We start from the raw sequence: 18,652 nt of genomic DNA, 5'->3' as shown, positions 1-18,652 counted from the left end.
AACGATTTATTTTAGGGTTAGGGTTAGTTAACTAACCATAACCCTAATCTAACCCTGACTCTAACCCTAACCCTAACCCTAAAATAAATCGTTCTGTCGACCTAACGTCCTGTCGACCAAACGTCCTGTCGACCAAACGTCCTGTCGACCAAATGTCTGTCGACCAAACGACCGTGCACCGTTAGCTCTCAGTTATTTGAAAGAATTCGTTTTAAACTTCAAGGTTGTTAGCTCTCAGCTATTTGACAGAATTCGTTTTGAATTTCCAGGCTGTTAGCTCTCAGTTATTTGGCAGAATTTGTTGTGAACTTCACGGCTGCTAGCATGTCACAACAGAGCGTTAAGTTTTAAAAATCTTCCATAGTGACCGAATTTTAAATGTTTAAAAAAGAATCGTCTTAAATGAGCATGGTAAGTTGCAGTTGGAAAGTTGCTGGCCAGTGCAATAAATAATACAGTATAATTGAAAATCTATTTTCAAAGAACTCATCATCAAGTGTTTGATAAAACAAATGGTAAAAGTTGCGCTCATCACGAGAAATATACTTAAATAAATAATGTTGGAAATTTGTACAGATTAAAACTGAAACCGTTTGATTACAAGCTGTCTCAAACCAACAAAAATCACGTCACTACACAATACACATTTTGTCCAGAATTACTCGTGACCGCTGACGCGTAGCGTGACCAGGAGCGTGACAAGAAGAAAGGAAAGATCTTGTCAGGGCATGGAATGGAGACACACACTGTATGGCCAAACTCCAGCACGCTGTCGACTGAAATAAAGAAAAAGGTTTCCTTGCTTCAGTTGTCGCACTGCATCAAGATCAAGTCGGCGCCAATGTGCGGGTCCAACTGTGGAAAGTGGAGCTGGCAGTTTGGTCGACATTGGCCAGTATGGAGCTCTGTTTTACAGAAAGCCTTTTTTGACAGCATAAACCCTGGAAGTGTTGGCGATGACACTAACGCTTAAGAACTAGTATTGGAATATGTAAACCTTGATGAGACACTGGGGGTATTCCATGGGGAGCACAAGTTGCAAATGCGGACAGGAGCAAACAATGCAACATCTACTCAAATGCCCTGACCTAAAAACAAGATACTCCGCTGGTCACAGCGGAAAGCCATAATATCTCCGTGGGAAAGTTGCAACATAAAATTGCCGAATCCTTTCGTCTGTATGTGATAACAACCAGCAAAACACACTTCTGAAAGCCTCTTCACGAGATGTATTTCATGAAAGACGGGTCAGCAACACGGGCTGTTAAAATTTAGTGCAACACGTATGCACTACGCAGTAGAAAACTTGTCACCACAATACAGATTTCTGGGATAAAAAACGGAAATTTCGTCTAGTCGGTAAGCACAAGCAAGACAGTTTTAATATTCGACCAACCTTTCCAGCGACAATTGTAAAATGACGAAACTGACTTGGGATATTTCAAACCACATAACTTGCATCTGTGACGTAACAGTCGATATTATTGTTGTGTCATTCCAGCACGAAGTAAATTTGTCTTATGCAACATTTCGTAATTCAAGATTTAAGATGATGAGATACCTTATAATTTGAGAGAGAAGATGCAATACATCCTCGTTTATAAAAATATTCTATGATGTTAAGACGCCAGGTTTAATGGTTGAACAGTTTTATGTGACATTTGATCTAGGGAACGATTGTCCGAAACATTTGCAAAAGATTTAGCCGAGTTTAATGATAGAGCAAGACCTTGCGTGATGTTCTGGGCTACAGCCGTGCTGTGAGACACGATGAAGTGAGATAAATCTATGAGCTGTGGTCTGGTGTTCAGAAACATTATAAATTAAATAGTTTAATATTCCAACACGCTTTCTTCATAGCGTGGGTGGAATTGTGTAACTTTTCCTGTAATGCAATATTTACTGTTTACCATTATTTGTAACAAATGTCGCGGCTTCGAGAACGGAACAATGTGGGCAATTGAGCTATGGAAAGTTTAGTGAACAAATCTGCAACTGCTGCTGGATATTTGGTTGTTGAGTTTTATGTTAAAAACATTCTGATCCACAAAAGTTTAATCGTACAATTATTACAGTTTAGTCCAATCACTTCCATCCTGAAGCATTGGAAGCCGTGCGAACAATTTGAGTTTTCTTTGTTACGTTTGCATGAAAATTGAATCAAAAATACGAATTATGACTTTTTGCAAATAGCCAGATTTCCATATAAATTCTTTTTAACAAAGCTCTAAAAACATCGTGATAAGAACCGATATTCGATAAAATATAACTATGCTGATCAAAGATTGATTCTGGAACTTTTGTAGGAATTTTTATCTTTGATCTGAATCCTTATAAAATCTTAATCTTAACACTTTGCTCCTCAAAGGGAGGCCAGATTTGGCCCCCCCCTCATATTTCCTTTAATTATTTGAAGCACAGTAACGCCATGCACTTGGTTTTTCTTGACTTTTCCTAAAATTGCCAGGCGGATCTGATGATATTAAATTTGATGCTAAAAGTTGTGTAGTTTTCTTGTAAATTCAAGATTTTGGTGAATTTTTACTATTTCTAGCTAACTTCCAGCAAAGCGTGAAATGGATTACATTGCGATGACAAGCCATAAGCTCATAATTGCTTCGTGTATCGATATGCGCGAGCAGAGAGAAGCATCCTCTTGCTTTCTTTTGTTTGGTTTGACCTCAATAATACAAAGCGCGTTATTTCTTATGCTACAAAGAAAAGCCAGTGATCGCAAAGCTGTTAATTAGAAACAATAATAGCAAGCTTTTTTGCGTTATCAGCTCTACAAAGAAGAATAGCAATCCACGATCAAAATAGTAGGCTATGGAGGCCACAAACTATTCAAAACAGTTGTTTCAAGCAGATAATATTCATTGACGAATAAAAAACGTTACAATAAGAAATCTTCTCTTGGATAAAGACACGAAAACCTGGTTTCGAAATAAACGTTCTATGGAAATGCTCTCATTGACAAAACTTGCAATTGAGGAAATGTATCACTGCAAATGCTTTTGGGAGAAGCCGGAGAAATAGCGTTTTTGCAAACAGTAATTGTGAGATACACTCAAAATTATGAGATAGGCTCCCTTTACACGTAGCAGCTAACTCGATGGCGTCCCTTCACTGCTTTATGTCGCCTACTTGTTGTTATGTCCTGTATTTTTGTTTCACAGTGCACTGTGTTTTGTTCCAAAGAGCGCAAAATAAAGATGATAATGCCTCATCTACATTACAAAATATTTTGTAATGTAGGCCTACAAACAAAATGTACAATGTACACAATGTACATTACAAAATATTTTGTACTGTAGACGAGGCATAAATTTAGGCGTCACATAAGACAAACAACAAATCAGCTTTCTTCATCATTGATTCAACATCTGAATACGTTGCGCCAATGTATAAGAGGCCGGCTATTGTGAAGACCCGCCATTTATAAACGATCCGATTATACCAAAAGTGGGACAAACTAGTGGATCAAAGAATGAATAAATAATGCTGAGAAAACTAAATCTAAGTGACGAACAATACCGATGTCTTCATTTATCTTGGAAAAATGCTGCCTAAACTTATCAACAAAAAATACAGTAAATAACGGCAAGGATCCCGAAAGCAGAATTTGCTCGACTTTGGCATGAATTTAGTCAGACATCTACAGTAATAATTCCACACATGATACATAATAATCAACCTGGTTCAAGGCGATTTGTGTAACAGTTTAGGGGAAGACACTACTTGAAATGATGCACCACACAAAAGATTTTCAATGAAGACTGAGTCTAAAAACCGATGTGGATAGTGCTGCACAATAACTTCAAGTTTAGGACAGAAGAGGCACAAAATATCACGATAAAAATAAAGACCTTGTGGGAAATTTTCGAGAATCATAACACGATGCAAATACCATAAACGCTTAGTTTGCATGCTGCTCTAAGCTGGCCGGCAACCACAAAGGTAGACAATAGCCTACAGGCAGTTTATAATTCGATAACAGCGCAATAAACATTATAAATACGTAAACCGACAATTTTCTTTTACAAACGTTTTACGTCTAATAGTAAATTTTCCCCCAACAATTTTTTGTGAAGCACTTGCAAACCACGGTTTTGTAAAATAATTCATCATTATTATTTTTTACTTCTCGGATATTGTAAAACGTCATCAGCAAAATCACAAAAAAAATTTCATTACTTCAATGTAGTAGGCCTAAGAATTTTTTATAGAATTGTAGCCACGTTGTTTCAACAAAGAAGACATTTTTTAGCAATGTAAAGTTATAGAAAATAATTTGCAATCATGCAAATGGTTGGAAAGAATCTAGGAAGTCTTCTCACAATCTGGCACAAAATGATTATGTTTATTGTATCTCAGTAAAATGTTTTTTTTTGGCCAGAAACATAATCACTGCCTTGCTGACGTTGTCACTTTTACGCGTATTTTTAGTGCTTCAAACAATAAGGACCCAGTCAGCAATCCAGTTCTTTTACATTGATTCAACATTTGTAAACGTTAAATTTATGTAGATTTGCTGACTGTGGGTTATTTCACATTTCCTTTGTTTACGCATGTTCCTCAATTCGCTGTTGCATTATTTCGACGCTGGCTGACTAAAAATGTATTTTCAAATTGATTGACACAATCTTCAATAAAAAGTGAGCTTCGAACTTAGCTTTGTTGATGTAAATGCTGTATTTTTTGTGGATGTAATTTATGAGTCATGTTTATAAACACCCGTAAGCGAAATGACTTATGATGTGGCCTGCATGATATTTGTGTTGCGACTTGACACAAATCCACAATTTCAAAAGCACCTAATTTGAACTTAGAAATTTCAGATTATTTCAACAACTTGTTCAATTGTCTTCTTTCTACTAAAAATATTCATTCTACAAACTCAATTGTAGACCTAAAATACACAAACGAAGATGTAAACAGCTATTCAAGCAGGCTAAGGTGTTACTTATGAGAAATTTGGTTCCATAAAACTAGAAGCTAGCCATGAGTTTCGGAATGCATTAGTTTAGGATAAAAATGTAAGACAACAAACGCAGTTTTGTTTTTTCAAATTCGTGTAACAATATTACTCTGATTGTAACTATTTTAGAATCAGTGAGTAGCTTACAATAAGATTTGCTCGCAAGTCGTAAATTCTAATCAATGCAATGATTCGGCACACCGCACACACACTTCGTGCGTTCGATCGAGCTCTTTGTTATTTAGAAGTTTGCATGAAATCGGATTAGCACGGTAATTAAATAGCGGCGAGTTAAATCAAAATTGTCGTTTTTGGGTACCTTTGCAAAAATTGAAATATCAAGTTTAACATATAAAATTTTAAAATAATGAGTTTTCAAACTTATAGACAAATGATTTGTTTTCACACCAGTGCAACTTCTGTTGAAATAGCATCAGCGGATAACTCGTAACAGCTGATTGAATTTGATCCAAAAACGGCCCCCCCTTGAGCAGTTAACTTCCAAAAAAACGTTGAAAAGCAAAGGGTTAAAAGTTTCTTATATTTTGAAGACGCTTTGATTACTCAAACCCGATCATCTACGTTGGCGTTGGAGGTTTTCCCTCACAAAGAAGATGAAGTGCTGTGTTTTGAATGGTCACGAATTATTTGACAATTGTCTTTTTCTCTTAAATTATACACATATTTTTTCAAATGGTAAATCAACCCATTTAATTGTCGTAAAAATAAACAAATCAAACAAAGGGTGCAGTTAGTGAACAACCCCCTTCACTAGTCGGTTGTGTTGGTATCAGGAAGTCAGGAAAGGAGAAAAATTGAATCAGATTCCTCGATGTCACGTGACTCCACAACTTTTAGAAGCTGAAGATGATGACGTCACGTGTTCAAACCATCATTCTGATTGGCTTCAATCGGACTCGAAATTAAATTAAATTATTAGAAAATGACATAATCAGGAAAGGTGGAAGTTTAATTACTGTACCGGTATCTACATCGTTGAATTGTTTTAAAGTTATGACATTTAACGAAACAGTTGTAGTTTTTATCAACATCAGTTGAAAATGCGTCACGCCCTTAACAATTTTAAACTTTGCACCAGAGCGTCGCGCAGTTTGAGAACCACTGGATGAAGCAACTGATGACTGTGATATGACGTCACATGAACGCATAATAGCAAGGTCAAAGGTTGACCGTAAAATTTTTTCTGGGGCAGTTGATCAACTCATTTGAAGAACAAATCTTTATATAAAGTTTAACCTGGTTTTCTATCAAACCAAAAAGTTCCCTCTGATCAACTTTGAGAACTATTTACACTTCCGCAAATCAACTTTGAGAAATATTTACGCTTCCGCAAGTAGTCGCTATTCAGCTGGAAAGTTTTACTTATTAGAGATTGGGTGATTACAATGTCAACGATTACCATTGCTTACATGTTATGTAATTGATTACAGTTATACATATATACAACATTTCACATCAACGGAATAAGATACCATTACTTGTTATTCTACGATTGTAATTACGGTTATTCAATGTTTCAAACACTCGACGATGATTACAAAATCTCAAACGAATAGCAATGAAACGTCACAATGGCGGAGTCAAGGATGGGTGAAGTATTTTTCCGTTCGATGTTGATCACGTGCAATGTAATTGTTGCAAAAGAGGTTATGAAATGCGTATATGAACCATAAGTTATACCAACAGTAAAGACAATATAGACGAGGCTAAAGCATTTCAGTCGTTTTCTATGCGAGTCAATATAGAGGAATTGTGTTATATAGACAAATGTCGTGGTAGAGTTCAGTTGGGTAAGAACCCGATCTTAATGCACAAAGATACGTCCAGATATAATGCAACAGTGGTTTAAATTTCGGAAATTTCTTTCTGTCAATCTCGGTGACCGGGTCTGCGTCAGTGGCTCAAAATTTCTAGAAGTATGTAAAGCCGCCATAATAAAATTTCTTGAAAGACGTTTTTTGTTGAAGAACAATTACTGAAAACTTTTAATTTGACTCAGACGCAGATGGTAATTTCCAAAATATTTATGGAATAATGATTTTTTTTTAAACTAGAATACAACAGAACAGTCTCTATCAATTTATTGTGGTGTAATTATATACATCCGATTATGTTTACATATCATTCGATTACGATTACAGGACAAATGATATTTTTACACATCGATTACGATAACACGACAAATTGTTTACGATTATCACAAAATTGTTACTCATTGCTGTCAATGAAGAACAATGACATCTTTCTATCAATGTCATTTGACGTAAAAGCAACATTTCATCAGTTTGTGCAGAACAGAAGTACTATCACTGATGATAATGAGTGATATCCAGGCGAATGTTATTGATTGTTAGAGTTGATTGTGTGTAACTATTGCTTTCAATTTCCAAATTACTTCATCATCAAGAATTAAAGATTGATCAGCTTTGTCAGTCACCAGCTCAACATGTGACGTAATCCATTCGGAGGGTGATGTATCCATGAAACGATTGGACAATAAGCCGGAAGTATCTTCCCACCAGAGGGCGTGGAAAACCACGAAGGACGTGTGTGTTTTTATCGGTGTTACCTTGGAACACCTGGAGGTGTAAAAATGTTATGAAGAGTTTTTCAAGCTTTCATGAAACAAGCAAACCCAGTATTTGAACCGACGTCGTTTCATCCTTTAACGCCAAAAAGAATTTGTTTATGCCATAAAACTCTTTTGTTAATTTGAATTCTTCTGATCATCTAAATTCACATTTCGTTTTTCTTCTACGATAAATACTTCACCACATTTAAGTTTATTTTATTCTGACGATAGCTCCTGAAAAGAGTCAGAGGAAAACCTGCAGCTTCGAGCTATCAGTGACATTCTACTCGGAACATTATTTAATTTCGTCCCGATAGCTCAGTTGGTTAGAGCGTGACTTCATGAACGAAGAAGCTTCATGATCAAGCGGCGCTGGTTCGACTCTCGGGGTGTGCGCTTGAGCAACGCATTTCAAAGACTTCTCTCTATTCAGCGGCACCTCACGAATGGAATAATTTCCCGGCAACAACATTTCAACAATCGGAAACTTCACTCTCTCAATCTCGGTAACCGCCCAGCGTCAAGACCCTCCACAAGTATGCGAAACTACCAGGAATAACCGATCAAGGCTTTGTCAGTCCGAGGATAAATATTTCAAACTAACTAAAACTAAAACCAACTAAACCTTGTCATTCCCATTCTCGTCCTTTACAGTCTTCAGAGTTGAAACAGAGTTTCCATATTGGATTTTGTAACTTGTTATCCATTGATCACGATTAGACCTTCCTTGAGTAACAACACCAGCAATACGAGTTGGCTCCAACAAATCAATTTGTATCCACTCGCCAGCTTCTCCTGCAAATCGAATCAGGTCATTGTTTTGATCCTGTTATTATTCGTTGTCTCCAATGGTTCTCAACCTTTTTAGCTTGCGGACCGGAAAAAATTTCCAAACAAATTTTGCGGACCGGTGGACCTTCAAAAATCAACCTAAAATGTAATTGCGACAAAAGTATGCAACTCAAAAGCAAAGAATGGAAACTTCAATTTAATGAGAAATTTGTCGCTGTCTTTTTGATATCATATGTGTTATACGTGGTTCTGTTGAAGTTTCTGCAAGACGACGCACAGCTTGACTTCTACACGATTTCTTTTTTTTGGTCTTGATGAGAGTTAACGATGAAAGCTTTTCTCAAATAGGTAAGTTGTACAAAAAATCAACAGCAATTTTATGGCTTTGTCACTGAGCTCAGGATATTCATTTTTAAGCGATATCCAAAACTGTGACAATGGCAAGTCTCTATGTTTGGACGACAACGTGGTATCTCAGGAAAGCTCAATCAGCGATTCTTTCTCAATAGCGTTAAGGTCTGCCTTGCGCAATTTAGTGTCATGTGATTTTGCTTCTCCTCCTGCCTTGCCGCTTCATTCTTATGTGTTGCTTGTTTTTGATTTTGTTTATGTAGATCAGTTTTGTAATTTTAATTTATGAAACATCAGTCAGTTGTTTACTTGAAAAGTGCTAACATGAGTATGGCCGAAAACGTTTGTAATTTTAACTTTATTTTCAAGTTATTATGTTAGGCCTAAATGCCGTGTGGTTGTTAGGTTTTATTTGTCCATGGTTCAGAAAAATCATCTCTTTACCAAAATTGTATTATAAAGTTGTTTATTTATATAGCAACACCATAACTTCTTACGACTACGAGAAGAAAGAGGGTGCCAAACTCCTCCATTTCCATTAGATTGCGTATTATCCAGTCGTCCATGCGCAGCAATGTAATCATTGTTGAACACAGAAGAAGCAGTTAACTGGGAATCCTGGATTCTTCCATCTTTCATTCCCACAGAGCAGGAAGCGACTGAAACCAATGAATAAAATCAACTAATATCACAGATGAATGCAACTTGTGGAAACATAACAAGTTTAGTTTACAAACCGCAATGACAATCGCTGTTTATACGTCAGTATGAAATCCTGCAAGCAATAAAATTGACTCATACCAACTTGTTAAATATCAAATGTTTTTCAAAGTAAAAGTTTAAAAATATTCATTGAGTTGAAGAGGTGACAAAGCCTTGAAGTTTAAACCCAGTATCGCCCTATATTGCATATATGCAACAAATATTTGTGGAAATTACAGGAGTTTGGGAGAGTAGAATGAATATTAGTGAAAAAAATGAGCAAAAATACTTTCAGTTGACCTTTTTTAGCCCCATGTTGCAAATTTGCAACAAGTGGTGCAGCTAAATATTTTGTGTTCGTTGAACCACACTTTGATTTCTTTTTGGGCTTTAAGGAAACATGGCTCTACAGTTGTTCGGTAGTAGGCTACTTGCTTGATATACAAAGTTACTAAGACAAAATATACAAAGACAAACCGTTACTTTCCATTGCAGAGGCCAATTCGTTGTGGTACATTCCTATAGTTTCATTAAAACCCAAATCTCACTCTCCACATAGCCTTCTTTCTTTCTTTCAAAGCCCACCATATAAGTTTTCTTAGAACGTTATCAAAGCTTTTGCCAAACCCACAAATATCATGTGCTGTATAGCTTCTTACAAGCCACCTCACACTTACCCATCAACTTTTACTTTGAGAACATTGTGTCGATTGCGTTTTCTTCTGCTAGAAATTATATTTTTGAATTCTCCAAATCTGCCATCTCAAACTTTTTTTTCGCATGAGACAAATTGTTCAAATTCCAAAGCAGATGATGGAAAGCTAGGTGAGTGTAGCGTCGTCCAGTGCTGCTATACCATGCATTCCATTTGGTGTTTCATGGATAGAAAAGCTCAAGAATCACATGGTCAGCAGTTTGCTCCTTAGCACTACAATGCGCAAGCATTTTTCAAATACTTTTGTAGTTGCTTTCATCCCACGTTCCAGCAGTTTGACAACTTTGAAACTTCCACAATATCTTGTATCGCTTTTCCGCTGCGTATTGATCTTTCTCATTAACCAACTTACTCGTATTTTCAGACTATCCAACAAATATTAGCAATATCTACTAACGTCTGCAACTGATTGAGTAAAATTATTGATCAAACAAAAGTGTTTAGATAAAAGCAACAGGTTGATGACAATATTCTTCTTGCTCGTTTGAATCCTTTTTCTTCGTCATTCCAAGGCTTGGGAGCTCTGCTTTCTAACCAAGTTAATGATGTATCGCTTAATATTTATGTTCTTGGTTACTGTTCCTTCAAAATTCTTTTTTTTCTTTTTTGTCGTATGACGAACCCTTTAACGGCAACCTAAAGCAGTGGTCAGCGAACTTTTTTGTCGCGACGCAAAATACTATTTCAAGAGCTATTACTAGCCCACAACGTGAAACCAATACGGCAAAACGAATAACTGTTCAACAAAAACATCAATCGCTCCAAGTTAACCGGTTAACCGGACGTGTCTACCCCTGGTAGTAACGTTTTGCAAAGTCAAACTGCAGTGGCTAATCTCACTTATTCTCAGACTCCAGAGCAACTCGCCTTGAAATTCCTTTAAGTGACAATAACCGCCTAAAACGTAGACCAAATAATAGTAAGACTCGACTTAACTTTAACAATGATTCAAAATGAAAATTCTTTGTTACATCAACTTTTTAAAACAAACCACAATGGATGTACGGCTATCACGGGCCTCACAACTCCGTGATGAAAGTGAAATAATAATAAATAGCTCACAGCCCACTAAATTCTGCTAAAAGACCCAAATGTAGGCCCCGACCTACAGTTTGCCGACCATTGATCTAACGTTAGGAGTTAATCTTGATTTTTTGATTTCGGTTAATCGTGGTTATGGCCTTCGGTTCTAGTGCCAGTAGATTTGCGTTCAGTTCCATGTCGGACCAAAGACTTTACAATCGATGAGGATTAGGATATTTCTTGCATGACACATTGAGGATAAGTCTGGTAATAATGTGATGACATCGTAAACCTGATATTAAAAATGAGATCTGTTGCTAAAAGACTTTATCTGCTGTAGAGCGACAATAAACAAACCATATTATTATTATTGGTCCTGGTCACGTGCAACTTAATTCATGAGTGGCTGTCAGATTAATTTTGAAAAGTTATTTGCTTTTGTAACTTGTGTTTCTCTTATTTTCAAAACAGTGTTAGGGATATATCAATTCTAAGTTTATTAATGATTAAATTATTTTTATTTCTCTAAGGCAACGGTGTTCAACCTGCGGCCGTCGATGAATAATTCTGCGGCCGTTAACACGTAATTTAATAAGCAAGTGTTGGCGGCCGTTCCCTTGTTGAAATAAAACATTATTTCATTAAAAAAACTGAAATGTATTTTAATTATTATAGGCTACAGGGATATCTAGAACCACTGGATACCCTTGTAATTATATATAATATTTCAAATTTTAGAGCTTGAAAAACATTTTAACAGAAGATTTTGTAGGCTAGGATATATTGTTAAAATCGTTTTGAGACAAAACTTTTTCCTCAACCCAATTTCATTGTAACGGTAGCCTATATTGCATTATGTCCTTAAAAAGAAAAAAAACAATAACAGAGGAGAAAAGGGTATTCAATTCCAAATGGGAGTTGGGTTATGTCATGAAGGAGACGGCAGCGCATACTATGCTGTGTTTTAATATGCAGTCAAGTATTTAAAACTGTTAGAGAAAATGCAAAGCAGCATTTCCGTCGTCATATGTCACACAATTATGCATAATTGGCAGGCGACTCAAGGAAAATCTGTGTAGAAAATTTAAAGTAAAGTGTGCGACAACAGGAGACATCTTGGATGTCCACTTTCATTCAATCGAACAATAATCGCTGCAAAGCTTCTTATAGAGTGCTGGCATATCGTCTTGGTGTAGCGGGAAAGCCTTATTCGGATGGAGAACTCGTTAAGCGATGTCTCATAGACGTTGTTAAGTGCATTCATCCTGGTAAGGAAACTGACTATTTTTCAATTGCTCTCTCGCGTAATACAATTCAACGTCAAGATGATATCGCCAAACAGTGGACCCTCCGCCTGCAGACAAAAGTTAACAAAGAAGCAACTTTGTTTTCACTGGCTATCGATGGATCGACTGACATTAAGACTCTGCGCAACACGAACTTTTCTCTGGTGTTTTTGGTACTGTGTTGCAAGATTTTGCTGATGGTTTTCAAGATTTTCAAAAAATTTCTCAAACATTTGACTCGTTGCCTTTCCACACTTGGTTGAAACCAAAAGTGCTCCGTTACATCTTCAGATGTAACCGGTGGAATTAAAAAAATACTGAGCAGCTTGTGACTAGAAGTTCAAGTGCGAAGAAAATTGCTTGACACGTGGAAAAGTGCACTTGATTAATTATCCAATGTTGCGAGAATTGGCAAGAGGAACTCTTGTGATTTTTGGAAGCACTTACTTGTGCGAGTCTGCCTTTCAGTACCTGAAAAACGAGTACCGAACGCGATTGTTGGACGGAAACCTGGAGTTTCAACAAAGACTGATGATATCTCGCGAACTTCCCAACTTTGCAAGTTTATCTTCTCGTATCATGCAAAATCAAAGGAGTCAGTAGTTGCAATGTCACAGACAGAATAAATTCATTTCAAAAATGTTTGATGTTTCATGGCACTATTAGGTATAAGTATGATAAGTTTATTAGACATTAACGAATAAATTCTTCTCTTACTGTAGACAACGCAAATTAAAAAAACATCATTTAAAACTCACTAGCGGCCGTGATTTAATGAATTAATCTGAATGCTTCCGGCAATAGCAATAAGGTTGTGCACCCCTGCTCTAAGGCTTCTTATAGTGTTCACTTATTCGATTATTAATCATTCACTTACCTTTGTCAATGTGATGATGGGACAGCGAATTCAAACTTGCGACTTGATCTGGAAAACATTGAAACAAACAACCAAAGAAATGTTAACGATAATTATGTTGTCTGTTACTGGTTCAACTTAGTTTGTCTTGCCACTTCTAAATCTGTTAAACAAAGATCGTCTTCATAGTAAATTCAAAGCGCGTTTGCCATATTGTTTTCCATCAGTTGACTACTGACCAGGTTGGATTCAGATACCATACGATCTTGTTACCACACTTCACATCTAGCCGTGTGCAACAAGAAGTATTTTTGTACTTGTTTATTACCCGTGTCCGGTAGGCTATATATTGTTTGACGTAGCATATTCTAAAAGTTAACCGCCATTGAACAAGTTATTTCATTACAATGGAAACTCAAAAGTGTTCTTTTATTAAACTTATAGCTTTCTATACCACATACACCACACAATATAAAGTCATCGTTAAAGTGGCGGTCCAAAGCCACAACCATCTACAACCATCATGAGAAAAAATGCAATAAATTGGCACATTACAATAATTGAAGTATCCATATTAGCCTAAGTGGTTAACAATCGAATAGCAGCCATCATGGTGCAACTATATAATGTTGTGAAAAAAGGATTATTGAAAGTTCACTGAACATGCCACAAATTCAAATATTCGTTGCGTTAATGGTGAAGATGAATATGTCTGATGTAAGTAAATTTTTAAAACAATATTTTTATCAGTTTTTATGTTACTCTAATGTGTAGTTGAGCAACACATTTCCTGACAGTTGACTACTCAGCGACATTTGCTGGATGAAACAATTACTTTTGACCACACAAATACATTTTTCTTCAAAAAATAATCATGTTCACAATCCACTACTCCTTTGTATGTTAATAACAGCATTCTCTTCAGAAGATTGTGTAGTTTTTCAAGTTTAGACTTATTCCACTTATAATTAGTTGACGAGTTTCTACTTCTACTCACCACGAAGTGCTTGGAATTGTTTACGAAGTTCTTCTACATCTTGGGGGTCACAAGTGCATGTCCCAGAAGGTCCCATGGGTCCCGGAAGTCCCTGAACTCCAGGAACGCCAGCAGGACCAATTTTACCGGGCCGTCCCTGTAACCCCATTATTTGAGGGGTTGGAGTAGGGGACTCTGCATCTTTTCGAACAGGAATGCAAACTTCATCACTCTGTCCTCTCCCACAAATCGCTAAGAAGATGCACAAGACAATGCAAACCACTCTTGATGACATGATATTTTTACTTTATCAGTTGATGACTTATCACTTATTGTTGTGACAATACATCAGCAGTAAACCTGCAAATGTAAGATGGTAAAATCAGATTAAGAGCAAAAACCCTTTACTGAAGTAACAAGCATATGCTTCGTGTCTTACTACACTGTCCAACAAAATGTTTCATGTGTCTGGGAGTGTTTCAATTACTTTTGGCTAACTTTGGAGCGTTAATTTTGAATCCGAAGTCAGATTGTTTCAATCACGTTGGTTTGCAAAACTGAAAATGAATATTTTCTGTATTTCTATTTTAGTTGTTACGTAATGGAGTCAGTGCGATCTATTTTGTGTAAAAAAGATTCGACACAGATTAATCTGAGCGACTAATAACGAATTAATCATAATGATACTTAGCAGTCACAAAAACAAAGTTAATTGGCACCAACCCAGAGTTTAATGAACATTGAACAACCGACCTCTGTGAATTACATCACGCTACTTGAGTGTCTAAAACAATTTAGGACTCTTGGCACTATGAATACAAGATGAATCATTTTCTCTCTGCATAAACCGCAATAATCACTCATCATGTTAGCGTTAGACTTTCCAGAATACCGGCTTTCAATCAGAGCGATGTCTTGGTGGAATCATTTTGCAAGTATCGTTGAAACAAGTCCTCCACACACACAAGTCGCATACAAACTCTCTAGGCCCAGCACAGTCAGAACATTTTTCCAGTGACACTAGTTTTTATTTTTGTTGCACTGAAATCAATCTTCTTTGGGGTGATTTTGGTAAAGGTCCCCACAGAGCACGTAACATGCTTTGATAGAACCCCCATTAGCTGCTTTATTCTGCTCGGAAGATTTTCTCTTCCTAGACAAGTTTTTAAGTTTTGACTTATTTGTTTAGTTTCAGCAACAGACTTTTAGACTGCTGAAGAGCTTGTTAAAAGTTCTTATTGTCGACTTTTTTTTTATCAGAGTGTGACCTTAGAAGAAGACAATAAAAACATCCCTGCTATCATAATCCTTCTCGGCACCTTTGACGAGGTGGAAATATTTAACAAATCAATCAGCTTTGTAAATCTGTTCCCGTCTGGTCCTTGAGAGATACGTTTTGTCCCAACAGTTAGTCTTTGCTCTGCATGAAACGCATTTTTTTTAAATCATTCAACTGTAAATTCAAACTGTTTATGAATAAATAATAATGAAATATTTCCTTACAATGAATTTAAAAACAAGAAACTTCGCCTTTCGTTCAAGTTTAGCAGCCAACACCAACTTTCACTAGGCTTTTCTTTCGTCAACAACTTACAAAACACATTTTCTTCTCTCACTGCTTTGTTCAAAATGAAATCTGCCTTGTATTTTGACAGAAACGTTTTCTTATATTCATCCCAGCTTAGCAAAGAAATAGCAGGCCTGATACAAACACATCTCGTTTACGAGAAAAATGTGACGTTTGGATTGCCCGCTTACAAATTAATGTCTCAAGAAGTAAACGTGATAAGATAATGTGTCTACAGATTTGGACAGCGCCAGAAATTTATCTTAAACGCTCCTTACGTTATCAGATGCCAAATGTTAGTTGGACAGTGTCACCAGACAAACTCATCTGGAGGCAAACATTCGTTTGTGCTAAGTAATTGGATAAATTTAGCTGACAGGAGTGAGACATGCATGGGCAATCAGACATTTGCAAACAGAAGTGGAAAATTTTTGCAAACGGTTGTTAATGCGATGAAGCAAGACAATGAATGGCACATCACGTGGATGATTTGGCGTGTAGCCAAATGGCATTTGGTATTTTTTCGTGGTATTTCCATAAAATTGTATTTCCATAGGCAAGTGGTATTTCCATAAATTATTGCAAAACTATATTTGGAGCCAAATTGTATCGTCAGACTGAAATCTTAGAAGCTCAATAAGTCAAACATAATTATCTCTCACGAAAACTAGCTGGTGGATTATGAAGCCGGAGTGGTGTCTGAAGTCAGAGTCGTTGAAAATAAGACCGACTACGGTTCTGGTTTGACACCACACAATGACCAATAACTTATTTTTTTGGAATCTTTTTTCAACATATCATTTCCGTATTTCACTCTATGCGAAAATAAAAGTATTTGTTCATGTCATTGTTTATAAAAGTCGCCGTTTCAATTTCGATCACTACGTCTGGCAACCTTTATAGATCTGGCAACACTAAAGCCCGAGTCGATGTCAGCTAGTCACAAACCGAAGAGTTGGAGTCAGAGTCTTAAATTTTTCGCCCTGCTCTGCATCCCTGGTTACAGCTCACTTTATGTTTTCACTGCTACAGTGACGTAACAGAAAGAAGATTTTAGGGAGGCAAAAGCAACTGATTGAAGGGTAAACGTCTTTCAACAAGAATTATTATTTTTTGGGGGGTGCAAGATTTAATTTTGAAAGGGTGATTGCCCTCCCAAAAAACACTAATTTTTAACTTGGCATAAAAATTTAATTTGGGCAGTTTTTAGAGTTGGACGCTAATTATTATTATTATTAAATAATATGTAGAACATCTCATATTATTTAATTTAATGCCTGGTGAACAGCCTCTTTCAATATTAAGTATTATTATTATTGTTATTATTATTATTATTGTTCATTTCATGCATTTGTACAAAATCTTCTCCATTTTTACCTTTTCTAGTTATTTGCAAACTCATGCGAGATGCACACGAGAAACTTAACTGCAAACAGAAATAAAGACCTTGCCGAGTTCAAAAAAACCAAGCTAGTGTTGAAATTACAGTTCGTACAGTCACGAAAATGCATAAATGGATTTTTGTACAGTGAGGATAAGTCGGGTAATACCAATAACGTGATAACGTTGTAAAACGTGATTTACATTAATAACGAACCCTGTCGCCAAAAGCTGTTGTGAAGCGACAATAATTAAAACCATAACATTTTTATCATTACTATACCACTATATTTGATTACTGCGTTATGTAAGAAAAAATACAATCGGTACCATTTTTCATAGTCCCCTGTTTGAACTGACCTGGAATCGATCTCAGATCTACAAACTCTATAGCCGAAGGTGAAACTACTTGTCCACTGAATTGATATATAGCCTAACTTAAGAAATGGAAACAGAGTGAGAGAGCCAACTCAACAGCTGCGTTGGCTAAAGGCATTATAAGTAGAACGTGGCAGGAGTTTCCACGAATACAGCTACACGACAATAGTTCAGTTCAGTTTGTTTTTATTTCTGACCATCACAGCAACAACAAAAACAATATATGACAAAAATAGCAGAGGTCCAGAAAAAGGTAGAAACGACAAAACGGACGTTATAACGTGCATGATACCAAAGCAGGACAATCTGTTTAAAATATGGCACGGTCGCAACACCTTAACAATAACAATAAAACATCATAACAAATCGGGCCAAAGCGTCGAACTACACAACTGCGGTAATGAAACAATCTTTGCAATTAACAAGATGTGGATTCCACGCGATGGGGAAATGTCTTGTGGAAGTTTTCATTTTTGTTTTAGGATGACGCTTGAAGAAGAAGACTGCCAAGTTAGACTGTCATTGATAAAATTTACACGAATCTTTTGTTGCCCTAATTCTGGACTACCTGAGTGGAACGATGAAATAAATTTCAAACATCTTTCGTTTGTTGACCGCAATCCACACGAATGTCTAAGATCAATTAAGTTGCTGTCAATTATCCGATCATAATAGGACAGTGAATAACTTCGCGATTATTAACCCCATTTAGATGATGATCTCAGTGATCTGCTGTCAAATATTGATTCAAACGCCGCTTTCATTGTTACCGAACAGTCAACAACAAACCCCGCTAAGTAATTATCATTGTGTCGTAACAAGGCCGCTGCAGAGGCCGACAACCCCCGATGAGCGCGTGATTCAAACTATAGCGCAAACATGGCGTTTGTATTAATAGAAGTTTGGAAACAAGTTGCATTTATTACATATTTACAACATTGCAATAAAACAGTTTATTCAACATAGCTCCTGTCATAAGCCACTTTTTCTTTGAAATGGTTGCTCTTGAAAAGAATCAAATTCAACTGAACCTGATGGTGTTTCTAGTCGTTTGG

General features: G+C 36.5%; 1 protein-coding gene across 1 annotated transcript; it reads right to left on the bottom strand.

The window, feature by feature from the left end:
* Positions 1-7,310: 7,310 nt before the first annotated feature.
* LOC145764447 (retinoschisin-like) lies at positions 7,311-14,567 on the bottom strand. The gene is made up of 5 exons (XM_082576060.1): positions 14,294-14,567; positions 13,318-13,365; positions 9,212-9,373; positions 8,197-8,366; positions 7,311-7,578 (listed from the first exon to the last, which is right to left on the bottom strand). Exons 1-5 carry the CDS (start codon positions 14,565-14,567, stop codon positions 7,441-7,443), a joined length of 792 nt encoding a protein of 263 aa, XP_082432186.1. The 3' UTR covers positions 7,311-7,440.
* Positions 14,568-18,652: the final 4,085 nt, after the last annotated feature.

The sequence above is a fragment of the Aplidium turbinatum genome, chromosome 2, assembly GCF_918807975.1.
Source record: "Aplidium turbinatum chromosome 2, kaAplTurb1.1, whole genome shotgun sequence".
NCBI lineage: Eukaryota > Metazoa > Chordata > Ascidiacea > Aplousobranchia > Polyclinidae > Aplidium > Aplidium turbinatum.
This window is presented reverse-complemented; position numbering and strand designations above follow the sequence as displayed.

Coding starts and splice junctions, on each gene's coding strand:
- LOC145764447 (XM_082576060.1), bottom strand. CDS start 14,567: ATGTCATCAAGAGTGGTTTGCATTGTCTTGTGCATCTTCTTAGCGATT. Junction 13,366..14,293: donor ACAATTCCAAGCACTTCGTG/GTGAGTAGAAGT, acceptor AATGTTTTCCAG/ATCAAGTCGCAAGTTTGAAT. Junction 8,367..9,211: donor CCCTCTTTCTTCTCGTAGTC/GTAAGAAGTTAT, acceptor TTCGATTTGCAG/GAGAAGCTGGCGAGTGGATA.